Source organism: Haliotis cracherodii, unplaced genomic scaffold, assembly GCF_022045235.1.
Source record: "Haliotis cracherodii isolate W230 unplaced genomic scaffold, xgHalCrac1.p SCAF_7, whole genome shotgun sequence".
NCBI lineage: Eukaryota > Metazoa > Mollusca > Gastropoda > Lepetellida > Haliotidae > Haliotis > Haliotis cracherodii.
This window is the reverse complement of record NW_027266330.1, coordinates 57,043,355-57,065,876: the sequence shown is the minus strand read 5'-3', so window position 1 is coordinate 57,065,876 and position 22,522 is coordinate 57,043,355. Positions and strand designations below refer to the sequence as shown.

The 22,522-nt window shown below is 41.9% G+C and overlaps 1 protein-coding gene across 1 annotated transcript in view; it reads right to left on the bottom strand.

Annotated features, from left to right (window-relative positions):
- Window positions 1-261: 261 nt before the first annotated feature.
- Window positions 262-22,522, bottom strand: part of LOC139448078 (fas apoptotic inhibitory molecule 1-like) — a 60,276-nt gene continuing 38,015 nt past the window's right edge. The window contains exons 4-5 of the mRNA XM_071229589.1: window positions 8,374-8,423; window positions 262-3,029 (exon numbers count right to left, since the gene is read on the bottom strand). Coding sequence (XP_071085690.1) covers window positions 2,883-3,029; window positions 8,374-8,423 — 197 coding nt within the window. The 3' untranslated portion in view covers window positions 262-2,882. The remainder of the gene's footprint in view (window positions 3,030-8,373; window positions 8,424-22,522) is intronic.

Genomic DNA, 22,522 nt, shown 5'->3' with positions numbered 1-22,522 from the left:
TCTATCATTTTTGAATGTGTTTGAATTCTTTTATAATGTCATGTTAAAACATGTCGATAAGATAAATTCGTTGTAGCAGGATCATTCGAGGTACATGAGGTTTTATGCGTCCCTTGTTAGGTTTTATTCCACTCGCATAAAACGCATAAAACCACACGTACCTCGAGTGATGCTGCTACAACTAATAACGTCCTTGTTAGAAGGGAAATTAGACTTCAATTGTCAAATCAATAGTATGAGAGTCGGTGGTATATGTAGGCAGTGTGTGTGTGTGTGTGTGTGTGTGTGTGTGTGTGTGTGTGTGTGTGTGTGTGTGTGTGAAAATGTTTGTGTACGTGTGTGAGACAAGAATGTTCTAAAAACAATTATCCGATTTTTGTGTTTGTCTGTTTGTTGTTTAACGCCGCACGCATCAATATTCCAGCTATATGACGGCGGTCTGTAAGTAATCGAGTCTGGACCAGACAATCCAGTGATTGACATCATGAACATCGATTTTTGTGAGTTGTATTGATCTGTGTATCAATACATGTGTTATGTATGTATGGGTGGCGTAATTTAAATCTGAATTATAACTAGAGGTGTCTGTTTAATCAGTCTCATGTTAAAACACCTCGTGTATGACAGGTTTATAGATAGAAAACATTGAAAACACAAAAAATCAACAAGTTAAAACAATCGATATCAATAATTACATGGTTTCGAGTGTATCACGACGAAACTGGTACACAGATGTTCGGATTGTTTCGTAGAATATGTTGCAATTTCAAAATCGTTACCGTTCCAATCTTAAAAAAAAGTGTTTGGCCGATCATATATTTTACATCAAAATAGATCACAAATCTGTTTATATCACTAATCTCCATGAACCACGTGACTACATCTGTACCACAAAACTCACAAAATCAATACAAAGGAAATGTGAACTCATCTTCGATTATCAAGGGTACTATATCTCAACTCTATTACGATACATACCCTTAACAAATTAGCTACCATAGCTTCTTTTGAAAAATGACGTCACATTTCTCTCTCCCCTATCAGCAACCTTCCGCAGATTTTCTCAGACACGTGATAGCACTATACCCCTTTCATTGGACGGCTATTCTTAGCATCGTGTCATTTGAATCGGGCTGAAAACGAAGCCATGGTATAGCGATGGGTCAAGGATATCTGTCACGGAGATAGCCGAGGAGATAGGACTGGAAAGCCGAAGATGAGCGTAGCGGGACGTTTCTCAGTAATTGCTGCCGAGTGGGCCGTTAAATAAAAGTGTATAATATGTAAAAGGCTAAATGTGTCGCAACAGCGTTAACATAGAAATGAACAACAGTTACACTTTCTGACAAAAAACTGTTCTACACTGGAAAAATACATCTCCTGGGCTTATATATCTACAACTGGACATCTGTCGGTGTATACGTACAGTTGGCAAAGTTTCCAAACATATGTGACATCTTGATACCCATTTGTCACCACTCGCCCCTTTCCGTAACCTTTTCCGGAAAGACACGAGTGGTTACGAATGCTTGACACTGCGTGCCATTTAGTGTTGTAGATTATGCAATCCAATTTCTTTCAATTTCAACATACATATTTACTGAATCTAATGCATGCAAATAAATAAAAAAGACTATCAAAAGGTCATGTGATACTTGTTTTCAAGCAGTACAAAAAGGCACGTGCAGCAATGTACCTATGTATGCTGAATGAAGGTATTAATGCAACAGGATTACCCATAGTTCTTTCGTTGTATTGTTTATGTCAAAGTTAACAGGTGCGTGGCTAGAAATAAAGGTGTTGGACCAATTAAAACATATAAATCTGATATAAACCATAACACCACTCAACGCTGGGGACAATATGCTCGTCGGATCCTTCAATTCCAACACGTGACATTCGCCAGGCTGTTCAAATATTAAATCATGTCATGTTTTATTCTTTAAAATGCGCCAAATATCATTTCTTGCCCTTAGTGGGTTAATAATTTATTTGTTCGGGGCTCACATGGAACAATTTCATCCATAAATATGTCTAAGCTTTCTCAGCAGTATTGATAAGTGTTACATTCTCCCATAAGACAACATCACATGAAAACATAGAAAATATTCAAAATAAACAACGCCAGCTTCTCCCCTTTCGTTTCATTTTGCAAAATATCACAAGGGACCCTGTGAGCACCTCACTTCAACTTTTAATTCAAAACTTTTCAATTAATTTTGTTTACTGAACGTATGTCCCCGGTACACTCTTTGGTGCAGTAGAGCCTCGTTCATCCGTATCATTCGATCATGGTGGTCTGGATAAACGTGTCTCCGGGCTGGAGGAACGTCATGTTTGAGAACGATGTAGTTATCCATCTATCGAATGAACTAAGCTGTTTCCAAAGAATCGGGGTCTGGATTAACGAGGCTCTAAACTGCAATCATGACCTTTTAACGATGTGGCGTTATATACCACATTCGAGTAACAAAATGCCCAGATCTGCCCCTGACCATGGCGAATCAACAAAGTGGACTGACTTACCGTTTTAAGATCAGGCCATCCAAATTTTTAAACGCCAAAACTATTATCGCATCAACTGTTAGGGCTTTAGATTGCGTATCTTAAGGATTTTAGAATCCCTTCTGAATTAGAGGGAAATTTGTTTGGTCTTGTCGTCATAAAGCGTGAATCGGATCCTAGGTTGACACATTCGTCGTCAGTGCTCTAAATATGGTCACGGGGCCATGGAAACCATCGCGTCAGTGCCTTTGTCGTTGTCGGGAGACATTGTGTCGCTGAATAACTTTATAAGAAAGATAGGTAACACTTAAAATTTAAAATAACAAAAACAGGAGACGGATGTGTGTCGATGCGGAAAGGACCCGGGAATGCCGTGCTCAGTAATCGTCTGTGCTAGGGACGTATTGTCCGTCAATGGTCATCGTAAATACGATGCCTTCCTTGGCGTGGCTTGACGTCTTCACCTGTGCAACGTGGTCGTTGAGCGTGAATGTGATGACGGCCCCTTCGTCATGGAACTCGTGCTGAAATATAACGGTAAATATTTCATATAACGGTAACCTTTGACATTACAAAGTCGTAAACTGCCAAATGCCAAATAAAGTGCCGCTCAAAAGAAAGTATACACACAATGAAAATGTAATATATGAAATATAATGAAACAAACAAGAAATTGTTATTCGAGGCGATGTTTTTGATACGGGTATCATGGTTGTGTTTTGGATCTTAAGTTTGCAGTGTTTCGGCGACTGTTTTCAGCCTAGTAACGTTTTGATAACGTTTGTAATGTTTTGGTCAAATCCAATTTTCAAGCCTATTCTTTCTTTCGTCCGGCAGTTTATTATGATGGGACTAAATAACTCATTTATAATCCTGGGTATTCTGGGAGGGAAGGAAACACGCATTTTACGTCTTTTAGGTCTATCACGGTACCGGTGTTGCTGACAGCGGCTCCTGGCACGGCCAAGGGACGCGACTATGCAAATTAACTATACCTATTGTGGGGAGAAAGCAGATATGTTTATACACTGCTTTGAAAATTTTCTGCTGAAGATATCCCTACCCTAACACCCCTATACCCGTAGATAATCTCTCCCCTAATTTGACGGGTGAGTGAATACACGGATTACGCTGAGCCAAGGAAAGACCACTTTGGCATAGTTAGTCAAATCAGGCACAGGAAAGCTCCAATACTTCGTCCTTTGATGCCAGTGTGGAAAAAAATCGATATTATCTATTAACGGGAAAACCATTTTCTGTTTCTAATCATGCTTCGGACTGTTCAATAAACAATTGATTGGCATAAAATCTTACATTGTTGAAAGGTGCTTCTAAAAATATTATTCAGACTCACTCAGTTCTAATTTAAAAAATATATATCTGGTTTTGCAGCTGTAGCTGGCCGCCAGACTTGTTTGTTTTCATTTTTTTATAAACATGTGTAATAATACCTGTCTGGTACGGACAAACCGGGGACCTAAGTCTGTTTGTTTGTTTGTTGTTTAACGCCGCACTCAGCAATATTCAAGCTATATGACGGCGGTCTGTATATAATCGAGTTTGGACCAGACAATCCAGACAATTGACATCATGAGCATCAATCCAAGCAATTGGGGAACGATGACATGCATCACCCAAGTCAGCGAGCCTGACCACCCGATCCCGTTGGTCGCCTCTTACAACAAACATAGTCGCCTTTTACGGCAAGCATCGGTTGCTGAAGACCTATTCAACCCGGATCTTCACGGGTCGCATCATATAGATGGACTATTTTGTAATACGCCGTTATAACACAATAAATAAGTGTATCAATGTTTTTACCATGTTTTTACCATGTTTACCACGTGTCACTCAACTAATTGGCAATATTACATGCACCACCGAGCTCTTTACGAAACCATTACTTCTCAGCGTGAATCTTATAATTTAGATCAGATTATTCTACTTCTGAATACACCCGCTGTGAACAACGATATAAAACACGTAGTCACGTGCATTAACATCGATATCGTGCACTGGCTCTGTGGTCGCGAGGCAATAACTCATGTTAGGCCGTGGTTTAGCACGTTTATCTATATGTATCCACGCTGCATACAGATATGGGTAATATTGCCCAGGGGAGGATTTGATTCGGTTCCATTGTCATGGAATCCCATATATATAATGCCAGCGACATAAGCACCTCCTTACTCGAACCATGCACGCGATAACTAAGAGAAAATCGTTTGACGCACAGCATTGTGATCAGTCGGGTAGATTAATGGGTTGACGGGCAGTAGGACACCAGCTTTGAGAATGGCTTCGTCAGGACATTTAACACTGAACCCTGGAGCAAAGGTATCGGGAAAAAAACAAAGGTGTTTATAGAGGCAAATCGTGGATTTGAGCCTTGGATTCTGTAGGTTAAATCGTGCATCAGCTGTGTAATCGTGGCAAAGTAGGTCCCCAGAATCCCATGCTTGTCTCTGTGTGGGGATTTCAAGGCAGAATAGGTCCCCAGTAGCCGATGATTGTCTCTGTGTGGGATTCCGTTACAGAATAGGCCTAGCTTGTCTCCCTGTGGGGATTCCAGGGGAAAAAAGAGGTCCCCAGTACCCCATGCTTGTCTCCCTGTGGGGATTCCAGGGCAGAACAGGTACCCAGTACCCAATGCTTGTCTCCCTGTGGGGATTCCAGGGAGGAAAAAGAGGTCCCCAGTACTCCATGCTTGTTTCCCTGAGGGGATTCCAGGGAAAACGAGGTTCCCAGTATTCCATGCTTGTCTCCCTGTGGGGATTCCGTTACAGAACAGATCCCCAGTTCCCCATGCTTGTCTCTGTGTGGGGATTCCAGGGAAAAAGAGGTTCCCTGTAGCCCATGCTTGTCTCCCTGTGAGGATTCTGTTACAGAATAGGTCCCCAGTACCCCATGCTTGTCTCTGTTTGGGGATTCCAGGGCAGAATAGGCACCCAGTACCCCATGCTTGTCTCCATGTGGGGATTCCAGGACAAAAGAGGTTCCCAGTATCCCATTCTTGTCTCCCTGTGGGGATACCGTTACAGAGGTATGGTATGACTCTTTATTATCGGGGGCTCTATATTATCGCGGTATCGGTTAATCTCGAAATCCACGCCCCTCAAATGTTTACTTATGCAAATCTAACTACGATATTTCATAGCATGATCGAATACAGGACTCTTTGCGGTGTGTCACGGCTACTCGTAAGTATACACGTTAACTTTTTTTATGATAGTTTCTGGAATGTTTTTGACGTGGAATTACCGCTTCCTCCATTCGAAATTGGTTAGAAAAGAATCAATCTGTTTCGACGATGTCTCTTGTCCCAACCTCATCGTATGAATACTGATTATACATAATCCAAAACAGGAAGTGATGTAAACCACATAATCCACACGTACAACACCACGCATAGTGATACCGCTTTAACATAGAGTCGTGACTTGAACACTCACACAATATCCTCCATTTATTTCTTATGGGTTGAGAAAATTACCTTGGGGGCGTGAGGATGAGTAATCGTTGGAAAGACGTAAACAAAACTATTAAACAAACTATCTTTGTCCCACACATGTATAATGGTATGTGTATATACGATAATAAGTTTGGTCATTGTTGTGAAAACATTAAATAGTTTTGTTTTCATGATACGTTTGTTTCCTATTTTTAGATTACATATGTAGTCTCAGATATGTAATTTCTCGTTCCTGATTCTGAAGGTACCAAATGCAAATTAGGATTTGTTTCATCATCAGGGTTACATATGTGCGCTTTATGACAGTGTATGTACTTGCATAGAATAGGCAGGTATGCTACAGAATTTCTTCGCGCCGTGTTTTTCCTCTGGGTCAAGGTTTCTTGTTACCCATTAATTCTTACACTTTTCGAGCTCCCCTATATAACAAGTATGACATACTCTTATCCCCTGCCAATATGTCATGTCCAGTGTGTGCAAGTCAAGAAGTAGTGTACAGTTTTCAAGATCTGCTCCGGAAGTCTAAGTCAAAATCGTTGCCATGGAAACTCGTAAAATATATTTTTTTAAAAGGCACAGTTCAACACTAGACCTATTTACGTGCCAAGTTTGTTTGAGAAACGTGAAGGACGGAAGGACGGACACCAATTCCTTTTTCTCCCTTTCACTTCGTTGCGGGGGATAGAAATGCACTAATCACGACCGCTGTCTCAGAAAACCATAATTGTCGAAAGACGTCAACAATCTTCAGCTAAGTCGTCGTTTATTTATGTCACAATACAATTCGAGTTGCGTTAGAAGTGATATTTGCACAAGTCTAATTACGATTTTTATTAATTCGGTTATCTTTGATTAATATTCATATCAAACCTTTCCAAAATGACCTTTAACAAAATTCCATTTACAAGTAAACCCGTCTGTTTCATGAATATAAATATCAATTAAACCGCAATTCAAATATGCTATTTACTATGACGTTTACCAGATTGGCGGTGACGCCGAGGTTTAATTCTGCACGTCACCCGTTCCATTTCGTTGCCTCCAGTGACAAAGAAATATTACTGGGGACATCCTCTAACCCGTAATCTTAACAGGGAAATAAACTGTAGCGAAAGAGAAATGTGTATTTTAGGACGATTTGTTTGGTTGGTTGGTTTATTGTATAAAGCCGCACTCATCAATATTCCAGCTATATGACGGCGGTCTGTAAATAATCGAGTCCCGACCATACAATCCAGTGATTGATTTCATGAGCATCGATCCACGCAATTGGGACACGATGACATGCATCAACCAAGCCAGCGAGCCTAACCACTCGATCCCGTCAGTAGCCTCTTACGACAAGCATAGTCGCCTTTTACAGCAATCATGGGTTGCCGAAGACCTATTCTAATCCGGATCTTCACGGGTCGTATTTTCGGACGATACCGACGCGGAAGCTGATATTGTCAAACGGTGTCATCTTTAACATACAACTATACACAATATGCGCGAGAAGTCATTATGACTATTTTTCGCATATGTTTATTAACAATTCAGTTATCTTGAACATCAAGGAAAATAAATGCACTGTGATAACACTCATATTCACTAAAATCTGTTTTTCGACGAAGTACTTTTTTCAAATTAAAAGTCCATTTTATGCACAGGTGGATATATCCCGCGTATTCTCACAATCCTCACGTCCATTATCTGCGCGTTTTCTCCCAATACCGATTGTCATATCTCTCCCGCTTTTGGATGCGATACGACGTCATCAAGTTGCGAGCGCATGTTCGAATCTCCAGAAATGACGTCATGATAGAACAATGCTTTATCGTGAAATCATTTTTTCATTTAAGGATTGACTGTGTATTTTTTTCGGTTCATTGAGGTATGAATCGAAAAACCGATGTGCAAACTGAATGAATCCGCGTAGCGAATTCTTACAAAAGTTTGCACATCGGTTTTTCGATACAAAAATAACCCAAACAAACAAATACGAGCTATGCAATTCCAGCCTTGTTCGGCAAGAGTGGAAAGTGGACTTTTTCATCAGTTAACTCCCTTGCCTCGAGAGGTGAATGCAGCTATAAGCTCTTAAATCAATAAAACATCCTCCTTTCAACAGTTTGTTTTATAAGTGATTATTAGTTCATTAAAGGGGCTCTCGCAGGTGTTTGTCAGTGCAATGCATGTAGAGTTACTACTTATATTTTAGACATTGATTCAAAGCTTGCAAGTCAGTGCACTGAATCGAGTTTTTACTGTAGTTCCGGGTTCTAAATTATTTTCTGCAATTATCGAAAAATAATATTCAATTTTGATTCCACGTGAGCCAAGCAGAATCGCGAAAAATAGGATAACACACACACTTTGAAATTATATTTGGTTATCATACAAAAATAACTACTCACAGCTGCCGGGATCGCTATGCCATTACATGATACCGCCAAGGAGGTTTTGTCTGAAATAATATTAAAGATACATTTTAATCATCTCTAAAATATACACAACACTATTCATTCCAACATGTTAATCTTCCAGAGAAGGGCGGTTGGGTGGCCTAGTGGTGAAAGCGTTTGCTCGTCACGCCAAAACCGGGTTCGATTCACATACAATATTGATATAGCTGGGATATTGTTAAAAACGTTGTAATTCCATACTCGCTCACTCTTCCAGTCAAAGTTGATACAATGGGTCTGTTATCATCACAGCCAAGTTTGGACAATGTAGGCCACCCATGACGCCATAACACCAGAATATATTTATATGTTTCTCATGAAGATAACGGTAACGAGTACGGGGAATATAAAACAATTGTCAGTTGTGAAATATGAGCGTTAAATTTTAAACATAATTAGTTTCAAATAGTTTCGTTATCACGAAAGTGATACACTCGGGGTATGTAGAATTAATGAGGATGCTTTTACTCGATGCAATGTTGCGCAAAGCCTGTGAGTTGGGTATCTCAATATACCGTATTTCCTCTATTAGAAGCTGCGAATCCAATACATACCGGCCTCTAATGGACGCCGCGACATACGCTCTGTCCGGGAATAAAACAGAAGCCGGACCTCTATGAGACATTTAATAGATACTGGATCCATCATTTGATGAACTTAATTATCCATTGTTTAATTGCAGTAAACTACGGTTATAACGAACTCAAAGGGACTACTAATTTTAGTTCGTTATAACCGTAGTTCGTTATAAGCATATATACAGCATAACTACAGCAAATAGTCGGGACCAAAAAAGTAAGTTCGTTATATCCGTCAGTTCGTTATAAGCGTGTTCGTTATAAACGTAGTTTACTGTAGTATATATGTTACTGCGGATTGCAGGAATCGTTGAATGTCCAAGGTAATAGTTTCCAGGTTTATACTGTGACGTGTTGGTGATTATTAATTACCGTTTCGTGTAAATATACCGTTCGTATCTACCCTTTATCAGCCTTAAACAGAATAGACACCGAGTCAACGTCTTGCGAGAAATTAATAGATTCCCGGGCGTCTAATAGAGGAAAAACGGTACTTTAACATAGGACTACCGTGAGGTGACGTGTAAAGTGTTATCCTGCTACCATACAACATTTAAACATGGATATCCCATTCAGACGCAGTATACCGTCTTTTATTCACTTTACGAACCACCGACCTTCGAGGTCTGGATAGGCGCTCTATCCACTAGACCGCGGACGCGGTACATGGGATTTCCACGGTGGCGTGGCTATGGTTGCTTTCTAATATGGGGTCGTGGTTTAAAGTTGTGAGTTTGACAGACGTGTTAGTTATACCTTAATAAAGGGCCAGAGCAGTTGTAGCGCTGTCGTCGCTTGGTGACACGGGTTCCGCATGGCAGTGTACATGGAGCCAAGCATGTATATATATTCTCCTACTCGGGGCAGCAGATGGGTAAGCAGTATTTTGACACTATAGCAACAAGCACGAAATACTCATATCCCCCGCCAAACTATCAAAAGGCACCAGTTTAGGCACCACTAGACCTATCTATGTACCAAGTTTGGTGAAGAAATATTGTACGGCTTTCAAGATCTGTGAGCACTACCACCATTTCCAGTCTAAGTAATGGAAACTCGAAAAATATTTTTTTCAAAAATCCCAAACTATGTTATCAGTTCAACAGTAGGCCCATCTGTGTGCGGGGTTTGGTCAGAGACCATAAAATATTTTGTTTTATAGACTCTGGTTTGGTTAAGATATCTCTCATGTTTTTTTAGTTCTGCTCTGGAAACGAAACGTGAAGGACGGGCGGACAGCAGCCATTCTTATTGACCCCGTTTTTTTCGTGGCGGGAGATAATAATAGCCGTGGTTTTACCCTTCACGCATTTTCGGTAAGCAGTGCTACAAAAGTCTGCTTCACTTCAATACGAAATAAATATCCGTTTACACGTTTAAAACCAGCTTTCAACTATGTTACCATTGTACAGTGTATTGTACGAATTCTGCGGCAGATAAATGGAAAATTCTGCATGATCTGCACGAGTTCTGCCCAAAATGTACATTTCTGCACCGAGTGGGCATTTCTGCATAAATTCCGCGACCGAGGAATCGCGGAATACAGCGGGCATTGAACTATGCCGATATCCCAGCGCTGGTGTGATCAGGGCAACATGGCATATCTCTGCTCTTGGATATATGGTGAACCTTGTGGTTTTCTACCATGACACAAAAGCACAAGGCTCTGTAGCTCACCTGAGTTTTCTGGAATATTGGCAACATTAGGTGCATAAACCCCCTGAGAACTGGTGAACATGAAGACAACAAACTTGATAACAGATACAACCACAAATGAAATTTTACGGTCTATGTATTATGTTTGCAGTAGTGGGCAAAACCGAAAAGTGTCAAAATAAAGCCGCATCGCATCATTTTTAAAGCCGCATCGGAACTCCCTAAACAATGTTTAGGACCAAATACACACAACTTCAGCTTCTCAGGCCTAAGGGGCATTGGGGTAGGCTTGTTGTTAAAGTGTTCGCTCATCACGCCGAAAGTCTGGTTCGATTCCCACATGGGTACAATGTGTGAAGCCCATTTATGGCTTCCTCCGCTGTGATAATGCTGGAATATTGCTAAAAGCGGCGTAAAACCATACTCACTCACCCACTCATAGGCCTACTGGTTTCAGAGGAGATGAATAACGGACGCGTGGATGTATGGACAACGCGACAAGACACAAATACGTTTAAACAGTCGATTAAGGTGCGCTGCACGAGGATGAATAGTTCTAGGGTGGTTGAAGGATGAAGCCTGGCCGTGCCTGCTTCACTGCGTGTGATCGGACTCAATCGGCGTGGATCGCTGCTCACGCTGTCGACCACTCGTTTGTCTAGTTCAGTGTCCCGTTTACGAAAGAAAAACGTAGCGCCTCGATCGACGAAAGTCTCTTAGGTTTCTAATTCTCAACATATACTTTCATAATAACAGTCGTAGAGTAAAGATTGATTCGTGGAACCTGGCCTGAGGTTGTATTTATCAGTAAAGCTTTCAAAACGTTTTATGGTAAACATGTGGAAGACATTTCCAATGTTGACGAATCAGTGAAAAAATGTCCGATGCAATTCTCTGTTGTACCATATGCTCCCGCGTTTTTTCAGGTGAACAATTGACTTGCCTTTGCGTGTGTCTGTGACGGGTGCCACCAGTTTGGTAGGACTCACTGACCGCTTCGCGAACAACTGATATCATTACTATATGGTGGTGATTCATGGACGAATGCTAATGCAATAGTCGGACTCTGCTTTTGGTAGGGGTTTCTTGTGAATATATAAGGGTTTTATCGCTTTTATTTACAGGCCACCGTGATTGTGGTGGCACGTGGTCTTGTGCAAAGCGTACAGCTCACAAATCAGGTGAAGTAAAGCAACGTCGGTCTCGGAGAGTAGTTGGATGGGTGACCACGTTAAGCCGCTTGGCTCCTGAGAGTTTCTAGGGCTTCGGTCCTGCCCCACACTGAAGCACATGTACCACGTGTGGTGTCTCCTTAGACAAGTGATGTTCAATATTTGCCTCTGTTCACCCAGCAGTGAGTGGGTACCCGGTATGATGAGATGGTAATGTGGCTGTTAACCGTCTAGCGCCTCACAGGCAGCTTGGGTTGTATACTCCCCAGGGAGCTGAGAATGTAAATCCATTGACCAGGGTAATAATAGTGTAGCGCTACGAACATCCACTTGGTGAATGGAATCTGGCGCATTATAAATGCACTTATTATTATTATATAGTTGCTACGATATTGTGTTGCAGTGCTAATGCGTTATACAGAAACAATCTTACTACATTTCCCCGGGCATGTACAGAGATCATATGATTATTCACCCGTGACAATTCACGAGACATTCACACACTCGGTTAACTCTCCTGGGTGCATTTGCACTAAACCATCTCAGAAACACGGCCACAGTTCATAAACGGTTTCAGGTGCTTTGGTGGAGTAGGGTAGGGTAGGGTAGGGAGGAGTTGGGTGTTGTTGTTTTGTTTTATTTATTTATTTATTTATTTTTTTAAATTATTAAAATGTGGTGGGGGTGCAAGGCATACTATGTGGCCGACCAATTGATATTCTTTGAAAAAATGTGAAAATGGCTGCAACAAACATTACATACACCGAAGGTTATTCTTTTAGCATTATTCCAGCAATATTTTTCCTTTTTTTCTATTTTTTAGAAAGAATATTAAGGCTCAAAGTTTTAATTACAAAAATATATGGTTTACAATTGTAGCTGAAAACATAGGTAATCTCCAAACAGAATCCTAAAAGTAAGCACAACATTACACGATGACAACTGTACTTGGTATTATACTCTCAAAAAAGAAACGCAACCCCAGTCTGAAAATATGAGAAAACCCCAAGAAGAAAACTATTGATTGTAAATATAATTTTTCTGATATGCACTTATACCATGTACACTGTTTATTAACGTAAGCGCCCAAACACACCAATTTTCGTGCACAAGGGCATTTTATTGTTACTTTTATCATAGCGAGCAAAATTTTCACGTGGCCCATGCCAAAAGCCTCATGCACGTGCAATTCATGGAAAGAGCAGTAGAAGTATAGGTTTATAAAAGCACGTGTTGATTAGCGATTCACTCTATCATTTTCACCGAGAGACAAGGTCGAACATGCCACGGTTGAGTGCTGCAGATCGAAATATCGCCATTGGTCGTATTGAGGCCGGACAAAGCTTTGGAAACGTTGCCCGGCACCTCAATGTTCATAAAACAACGATTTCCCGACTTTGGAGCCGATACACCCAGTTTCATGCAACTGAAGATCGCCCCAGAAGTGGTAGGCCAAGCGTTACCACATCACCTCAGGATCGATTCATCCGGGTCACCCACCTACGTAATCGGCTAGCCACACCTACCGTCACTGCAACACAGGTGCCAGGTTTGAGAAGAGTGTCCGCACAAACAAAAAGGAACCGTCTACGAGAGGCCGGTCTACGTGCAAGAAGACCACTTATTGGACCTCTTTAACGCCACGAACATCGACGCCAACGACTCAGGTGGTGCACCAATGTTCGGATGTGGACCCTCAGAAACTGGCGGCGCGTCTGGTTTAGTGACGAATCACGTTTTCTCTTACAACGCCGTGACGGAAGACAGCGTGTCTATAGAAGAGGAAACGAACGTTTTGCTCCGAACTGTGTTCGGCAGGTCGACAGATTTGGAGGAGGGAGCGTCATGGTGTGGGGAGCCATGTCTTACAACCAAAGATCAGACTTGGCGATCATTCGTGGCAATTTGACAGCCCAGGGCTATATCAGTGACGTCTTACAGCCTCATCTTCTGCCGATTATCGACCAACAGAGGGAGCTCTATCAACACAACGCCCGGCCGCACACTGTTCATGCAACAGTGAATTTTCTCCAGAATGCTAACGTCAACGTGTTACCATGGCCCTCCCGATCACCAGACATCAACCCAATCGAACATCTTTGGGATTATCTGGACCGACGAGTACGTGCACGTACACCGCCGCCGCAGACGTTGGATGCACTAGCCGTTGCACTGCAGGAGGACTGGAGAGCAATCCCTCATGAAAGAATCCGACGTCTAATCCGTTCTGTTCCTAGGAGGTGTAATGCTGTGATCGCAGCTCGTGGCGCTCATACGAGGTACTGAGAAAGACGCCCCCTTGCGTCAAGTCAATCTTAGTGAGAGAACTGTCGAAGTCTGGACTTAAACTTGCATAACTGTACTGCCACCATGCCAAATTTCATATTGTTGTCTTCAATAATAAATGTGTAATAAAAAAAAAATAACTTGAATATTGATATAAACATCTTGAAAATATAGGGGTTGCGTTTCTTTTTTGAGAGAGTGTATATGAACGTGAATTGCCAGATAACTAAATGAACTCCTTTGACATAAGGCATCCGAGTATGTAGTTGGAATATGTGACAAAAAATGAAGTATTTCTATAAAGATGGTTCTCGGAGTGCACGTGCACTAAGATCAACGACCCAGATACACTTTAGAGGAAAAAATCGTCTCTTGGGGAGTTTCTTCCAGGAAATATGTTGTCGTTAATATTTTACCTTATTTCATAAATCATGTGATACGTGATCCTCAAAATACCCATGAGCATAATTTCTCGATCGTAAATTATGGGATACACGTGTCATGTGACCGTGATGAGTCACGACGTGTACAGGGGAATACATTGTTTCAATATAGTATACTGAACCCTTGACTCGTCTCATTACAAACTGCCGGGTAGACATGGTTTTTCGGTAGTGATGTATTTGATACGGGTATCATAGTTGTCTTTTGGACCCAAAGTTTGCAGTGATTCGGCAACAGTTTTTTCAGCCTAACGTTTTGATGACGTTTGTAATTTTTTGGTCAAATCACATTTTCAAGTGTATACTTTCTTTTGCGCGACAGTTCACATACATTATGTGTTATAAGAAATAAGTATAGTGTAGACATGTAGGATAAGCGGTATCTGACGGGCACGAGTGCAGTAATCTGTTTCTTACACACCCTAAAATCGCACATGGTCATTAATAATAGGGTGAGAGGGCATGAAAAATGTTACATATCAAATCATTATTTTTATTATTATTATAACTACTACTACTACTACTATTACTACTACTGCTATTATTAATATTATTATTATTTGTTTCTGTTCTTTTTTATTGTTTTTTGGGGGGAGGTGGGTTTTTTGGCTTTTGTTTCAAAGAACATTGGACCTCTGTGAACAAACTCGACCCGAAATCTGCTATTTCCGAACACATCGTGAAGAACCAAAACCATAACATCACGCGGGAAGCCAGTAAAGTCCCGTCTACCAACAACTGGCGACAAAGGTAACTACAAGAAGCCATTGACATCAGGAGACACCAGCCGGTCATGAACCGTGACCAGGGAACCTATCTGCCTAGTGCTTGGGACTTATTGCTTTGATCTTTGTCGGGGTTAATTGCCTCACTGGCTTCAATTTGCTCTTGCTATGTCCATTGTTTCACCTATCAGTGCTAAATGTGGACTGTGTAAAGTGTGACGCTGGTCTCTGGCAGAGGCAAACTCCCGCACAGGGCCGCCAAGTGGGGCTCCTGTCTTGCTATAGTTACGAGGTACCGCTTGTTCAGAGACCGGTATGTGTAGAGATTATGTTCACCGCAAGGAACACTGGGTAGGAAAGCGGTGCGTGTCGCAACACGACTTCCGGTCGTGCCTAACTCGCGCGTTTTTCTCATTGAACTTATTAAGACGGCGCCACCAATCTCTACGGAAGCCTCTTAGGGCCATTTGCTTTTTAATTTTTTCGATACTATCTTGAAATTTCAAGATACTAAGTTGAAATTTCAAGATATAGAGGTTAAAATTTCAAGATACTAAATTGAAATTTCAAGATATAGAAGTTAAATTTCAAGATAATATCTTGAAATTTCAACTTAGTTTCTTGAAATTTCAACTTAGTATCTTGAAATTTCAAGATAGTATCGAAAAAAAAAACTCACAAAAAAACAAATGGCCCTAAAAGGCTTCCGTAGATCTCAGACATCTTTCATGTTTCGGAAAACCGATAACTTGGCAACAGGCTATGTCTGTCAGACAGCGTTCAGTCGACCTTGAAACTCTCTACATGACGTTCATGATTTGCCATCGTTGTTTTCCGTGTCATATTTTGATTTCTAGTTAAAACCAGCCACTCGTAACATTGAAATACTCAATAACCTTGTAATCGAAAATAATTAAAAAAAACAACTCTTTGTGTATTGGGTTGGTACCGCGTTGAAAGTGTACGTTTTGTTTATGTGCATTGATGCGACACGTACTTATGATAGGTATTCTTGTAAATAAGTAATCAACATGGATATAATATACTCGATAAGGATGACAATAAGGATAAAGCTAAGGACAACTTGCAAACCATTGTCTTCATCATGGATCAAAAACGCGCCATTGACGTCACCTTATTAACATTGTAAAACTGGAGCCCGTGTTAGACTGGAACTGTGTCCACGTTATAAAATTATGTAAATTATGTATCAAATAGTATTAATTAACCATAAAGACGCAATAAACTTCTTTTTTTTTAAAATGAGCATTGTTCCAATATGCGTTCGGAACACACCAGGGAAGAGGAATACATATATCATGGATATTTATTATTATTTTTTTAAATCATTCAGGATATCCTGACTGCTTTCAGCGTTATACCAGTATGTCCTGCTCATTGATCCCGAGGCGCGGTCGGGTAGCCTAGTGGTTACGCCGCTTTTAGCAATATTCTAGCAATATCACGGCGGGGGACACCAGAAATGGGCTTCACACATTGTACCCATGTCGGGAAACGAACCCGGGTCTTTGGCGTGACGAGCGAACGCTTTAGCCACTTTAACCATTAAACTTACATGTTTTGCCTTAGAGACTAATGCCGGTTTTAGTCAGGCCACTCAGACACCTATCATGCCTCAGGCTAACATGGATACCCCACTCAGACACATAATACTAACTCCGAGCGGACCAGTGTTATCCCCTTAATGCCAGGCAGGGTAACAACAAGTACCACCTTTTAACGTCTCTTGGTATGACTTTGACAAGGGATCGAACCCCCTCTGGCATTGCTGGCACCAAACGATTATAACCCCCTGGCACAACTGACCTACGGCAGTCGTAGCTTTAGGGTATGTGTCCATTTAAGGCCCCATTACACAGGGCTGCGACCTTTGTGCCACCTTCGAGCGATCAAAAACTGGCCAGGACGCTCAATGGTCGCCTAAACCCAGAAAATCATGTTTCTGTGTAACTGCTCCAGCAGTTGTTCAGCAGTAACTGCTCGAGTTGTTCAGCGTCTGCAACCACAGTGAAACACTGCAGGTACAAGCCCTCTAGTTATAGGCAGGCTGGGGAGGCACTACAGGCAGCTCAAAGGAGGCAGAAAAGAGGCAGAAGCATTGCCATGGTGTCCCAAGTGTTGCCGTGGTCGCCGAATGGAGGCACGGCGGTCGCCATATTCATCGTTCAATGCACGCTGTTGGTCGCCCAAAGAATGCACAAGGGAGGCAGAAACATCGCCCAGATTTACGGGACAATATTTCAGCAGAACGCATCTATTACCTGGCGACCATTGGGCGAACACTGGGCCTTCATTCTGCAACAACGGCAATGCTTGTGTCTCCCTTCTGCCTCCTTTGAGCCACCTTTGAGCAACCAACCTCCTCGGCGACCTTTGTGCGACTGTTTTGGTCGCAGCCTTGTGTAAAGGGGGCTTAAGTGAAACTAGACTTAAATACATGCATTAATAACTATTACAATCAGCACAAACTAAAACGGACATGTGTTACTACTGTTTCAGCGAAGTCCTGTATACCATACAAAGTAAAGGCGATCAGTTAGGGCAGAAGTTAAAGCGTTCGCTCCGTCAGACTGTTAGCTTGGTTCGATTTCCAACATGGGTACAATGTGTGAAGCCGTGATATTGTTGGAATATTTTTAAACGTAAAGTAAATCCATACCCACATACTCGTACAGCGCTACTTTTATAACTGGAAGGACAAAGGGTCATTTTCAAAATGGCTGCCGTGGATCGACTCTGTTTCCAGGGACACTATTGATTCATAGAACCAGTCCTTTGAGAAGAGATGCCACGAATGTAGTATGCATATAGTTATGGGTGTGCATTTCAAGGCCAATGCCACGGCAGCTTAAAAAATATATTTATAAAAAACACGAAAATCTGCTATACTTACTTCAAATCAAATTTCATAATGATGCATGCATTAAAGGCATTGGCAATAGGGCTCTTGTAGTTTTTACGATTGAAGTAGGATAGGAATTATGGGATCGTATTCAAGGACTCTGTTACATGGGGCGGTGAAGCCAAATTTCAGTATCACGTGCAACCCCCATCAGGATTAGAAATGATCTTCAGTTACCCGGGCCATGCTTGTCTCCCCTGTGAAGATACAGGTAAAGAATAGGTCTTCAGCAACCCATGCTTGCCGTACCCGGGGACTATTCTTGTCGTAAGAGGCGAGTAACGGGATCGGGTGGTCAGGCAAGCTGACTTTATGCGTGTCATCGCATTCCAATTTCATAGATCGATGCTCATGATGTCAATCACTCGAATGTCTGGTCAAGGCTAAATTATTTACAAACCGCTTTCATATAGCTGGAATATTGCTGAGTGCGGCGTTAAACAACAAACGAAATAAACAAACAAAACCATACAAAGATCATACGCCAGAGGGACCTTTCGTTTGGCTAATAAGTACAAATTATTAAGATGGAAATATATACACAAGAAGGATTTGTAACAAAGAGCCCACAATGATGTAAGTAAACTACGGTTATAACGAACTCAAATGGACCACTAATTTTAGTTCGTAATAACCGTAGTTCGTTATCACCATATACATACAGCATACGAGGGCTAGCTGAAAAGTCCTAAGCCTAACCGCGAAAGACCCGTACCAAGTCGATGGTTTTCATTTATTTCTCCACATAGTCCACTTCCAGGTTTACACACTTTTGCTAGCGATGCTGCAAGGCCTGGATGCCGGTCAAGACGAAATTTTCTTCAGGCACCCTAAAAAAGTCATTCACAGCGGAAATGACGTCATCATTACCAGGAAAATGGCGACCGGCCAGTTACTTTTTCATTTTGGGAAACAGGTGGAAGTCTGACGGGGCAAAATCGGGTGAATAAGGGAGTTCGAAGCCACAATCATGGATCGCTGACATGGCAACCACCGATTTGTGAACAGGAGCATTGTCTTGGTGGAACAGGACTCCTTTAGTGAGCATTCCCCGTCGCTTAGCTTTGCTAGCTTCACGCAACTGTCTCACTAGGTCAGCATAATATCTTCCATTGATAGTCTGGCCTTTTTCAAGATAGTCAATCAGCAGAATACCCTTGGAATCCCAAAAGACTGAAGCCATCACCTTTCCAGCAGAAGGAACCTTGGCTTTTTGGGGGGTGGGGGGCTGGTGATTCCGGATGCTTCCATTGTTTAGTCTGAATTTTGGTTTCTGGTTGAAAGTGATGAATCCAGGTCTCATCCATGGTTACAAATCGGGCCAAAAATTCATCGGGATCTGCTTCAAAATGGCATAAATTGTCACGGGACGTCAGGAATCTGACACGTTTCTGATCCGCTGTCAAGAGCTTTAACACCCATCTTGCAGAAACTTTTGTCATTCCCAACTCGTTGGTGATAATGCGATCAACCCTCTCATGAGAGATGCTCACAACACTGGCAATATGTCGAGCGGTCAATCGTCGATCAGCCATCACCATGTCATGCAACCGGGTAATGTTTTCCGGAATGGTTGCTGTTGAAGGCCTTCCTGGACGCGGGTCATCGTCAAGGCTCTCTCTGCCACGCTTTAATTCCGCAGCCCACTTCTTTAAAGTGGAAAAGGAAGGGGCATCATCCCCTAAAGTGGAGACCATGTCAGCATGTATCTGTGTTGGAGTTAGCCCTTTCAGTTGAAGGTACTTGATGACTGCCCTATAGCCAGTTTTGTCTATTCAATGGGTAGGTTCACAAGATGGTCTGGTACAAAGAGAATAATAACACTACAGTTGCAGTTCTTATGTCTGTGGTTCATAAAATAATTGTACTTGTTGGTGGCAAAAATTGTTTCAATCCGATAGAGATATCCCACTTAGGCTTAGAACTTTTCAGCCAGCCCTCGTATATACAACAAATGGCCAGGACTGAAAAATAAGTTCGTTATATCGATCAGTTCGTTATAAACGTAGTTTACTATATGTGTTTGTCTCCTTTGAACTCCCTGTCATGCTTTGCGAAACGTTACCGTTTGTATTAATCCTTAAGTAACAACTAAAATTGATTTGTCATCAGTATAGCTTGGCCTTGGAGACCGAAGTGCTATATTGATCTGTATTGACGTTGTCGTTGAGTAAGCTGTAGCCCAAGACGACGTCGTCTCCATGACCGGCAGTCGTACAGGTGGTGGCTTTTGTACGAAATCACCCAACCGTTATGATTCAGGCTGTTGGTGGGGGCATTATTAATTAGCTATTGTCATACTCGGGGTCTAACAGGGAGTTTCGATCTGCGGAATTGACTCTGAACTCGAACAAAGAATTTCCTTACGTGTGAACTACGGTGTACATTGTAGCGACCATTATCTCATGTTGTCTATATGAAGCATGGGAGGAGTCAATAGAGCGTTAGTCAGCGAGCTCTCACAATGAGGAAATTATTGCAAAATGCTACAGGTATAAATAACAACGATAGCATTCATTATGTTTGTTGTCTATTTGTTTGTTTGTTTGTTTGTTTGTTGAACGCCGTACTCAGCAATATTTCAGCTATATGACGGCGGACTGTAAATGATCGAGTCTGGACAAGACAATCCAGTGATATATATTATGAGCATATTATGGGATACGATGACATGCATCAACCAGGCAGCGAGCCTGACCACCCGATCTCCTTAGTCGCCTCTTACAACAAGCATTGTTGCCTTTTACAGCATGCATAGGTTGCTGAAGACCCATTCTACCGCGGATCTTCACGGGTCTCTTATGAGCTTGAAATTTGGATTTGATCAAAACATTACAAACGTTGTCAAAACGTTACTGGGCTGAAAACAGTCGCCGAAACACTGCCAACTTAAGGTCCAAAACACACCTATGAAACATGTATAAAAAAAAATCGCCTCGATTAACCATTTCTTGTTTGTTTCATGTTTAGCCATCGTCAGACATGGGTGTATACCTTTCTTTGTCTGACTGTATATTTAGATAGCTGGGAGGTGGGTTAGAGGATGTTTTGAACATTATTCCAGTTCTATCACGGCGTGTCAGCTTGATGTGGGAGGAAAGCCAGAAGTGCAATTTCATTAAAATCAGACCTTAGTTCTCGCTACCGCTAAACAAAGATCCATTAGGGATCATGTCAGAACGACCTTTCATCCGACCAATGAGAGCGTCGCTTACCAGATCATGAAAGTGACAGTCGGAATGTGATTTCTAATCATACAACCTCGAAAACTTTAAATTGGGGTATTCCGAACCTTAGTTACAGGTTTAACGACTGATTCTATACAATCTAGACCATCTATTAGCCATTCCAGAATGTTCTTTTTTTTAGGTTTCCAATTTGTAATCGAGAATTTGTCAATATATGTTTCGAAGCGTAGTCGCCAATTTGAAATTAGTGCCTTAAAGCACGAGAAAGCTGCCTTCTGATTGGTCATTCTATTGGTCGGTCAAAGTTCGTGCAAGGTGGGTCTGACGTGAATCGTAATGGGATGTCCTCAGATCTTTGTTTAGCGGTAGCGAGGACTAAGGTCTGATTTTAATGAGATTGGAAAGAAGTGATGCAGGTCTCAGACGTATACTACTTGGGAGACCCCCACGAGCGCGTGCAGCACAGTGCACCAAGGGTCACATTGGGGCCAACATATTGCCAAGTAAAATCAATATTGATATTAAGCGAAGTCATGATACGATCAACTAATAACTGTACATATATTATAACATAGAGATAGCATCACTGCACATGTGGGTAGTCGAGAATACTAAAACTTATATCAGGCCGCTGTATGCCGTAAAGTTATTGATATGTTAACTGCGGATGTAGCAAGTGATAACAGATATATTAAATAGATAGCAGTCTCAGGTGGTCCAGGCATAGCAGTTCCTGTCGTGGTCCCATCTAGTGCAGCAGACAAGCTGTCAGTCTCAGGTGGTCCAGGCATAGCAGTTCCTGTCGTGGTCCCATCTAGTGCAGCAGACAAGCTCTCAGTCTCAGGTGGTTTGGGCATAGCAGTTCGTCGTGGTCCCATCTAGTGCAGCAGATAAGCTGTCAGTCTCAGGTGGTTCAGGCATAGCAGTTCCTGTCGTAGTCCCATCTAGTGCAGCAGACAAGCTGTCAGTCTCAGGTGGTCCAGGCATAGCAGTTCCTGTCGTGGTCCCATATAGTGCAGCAGACAAGCTGTCAGTCTCAGGTGGTCCAGGCATAGCAGTTCCTGCCGTGGTCCCATCTACTGCAGACAAGCTGTCAGTCTCAGTAGGTCCAGGCATAGCTGTTCCTGTCG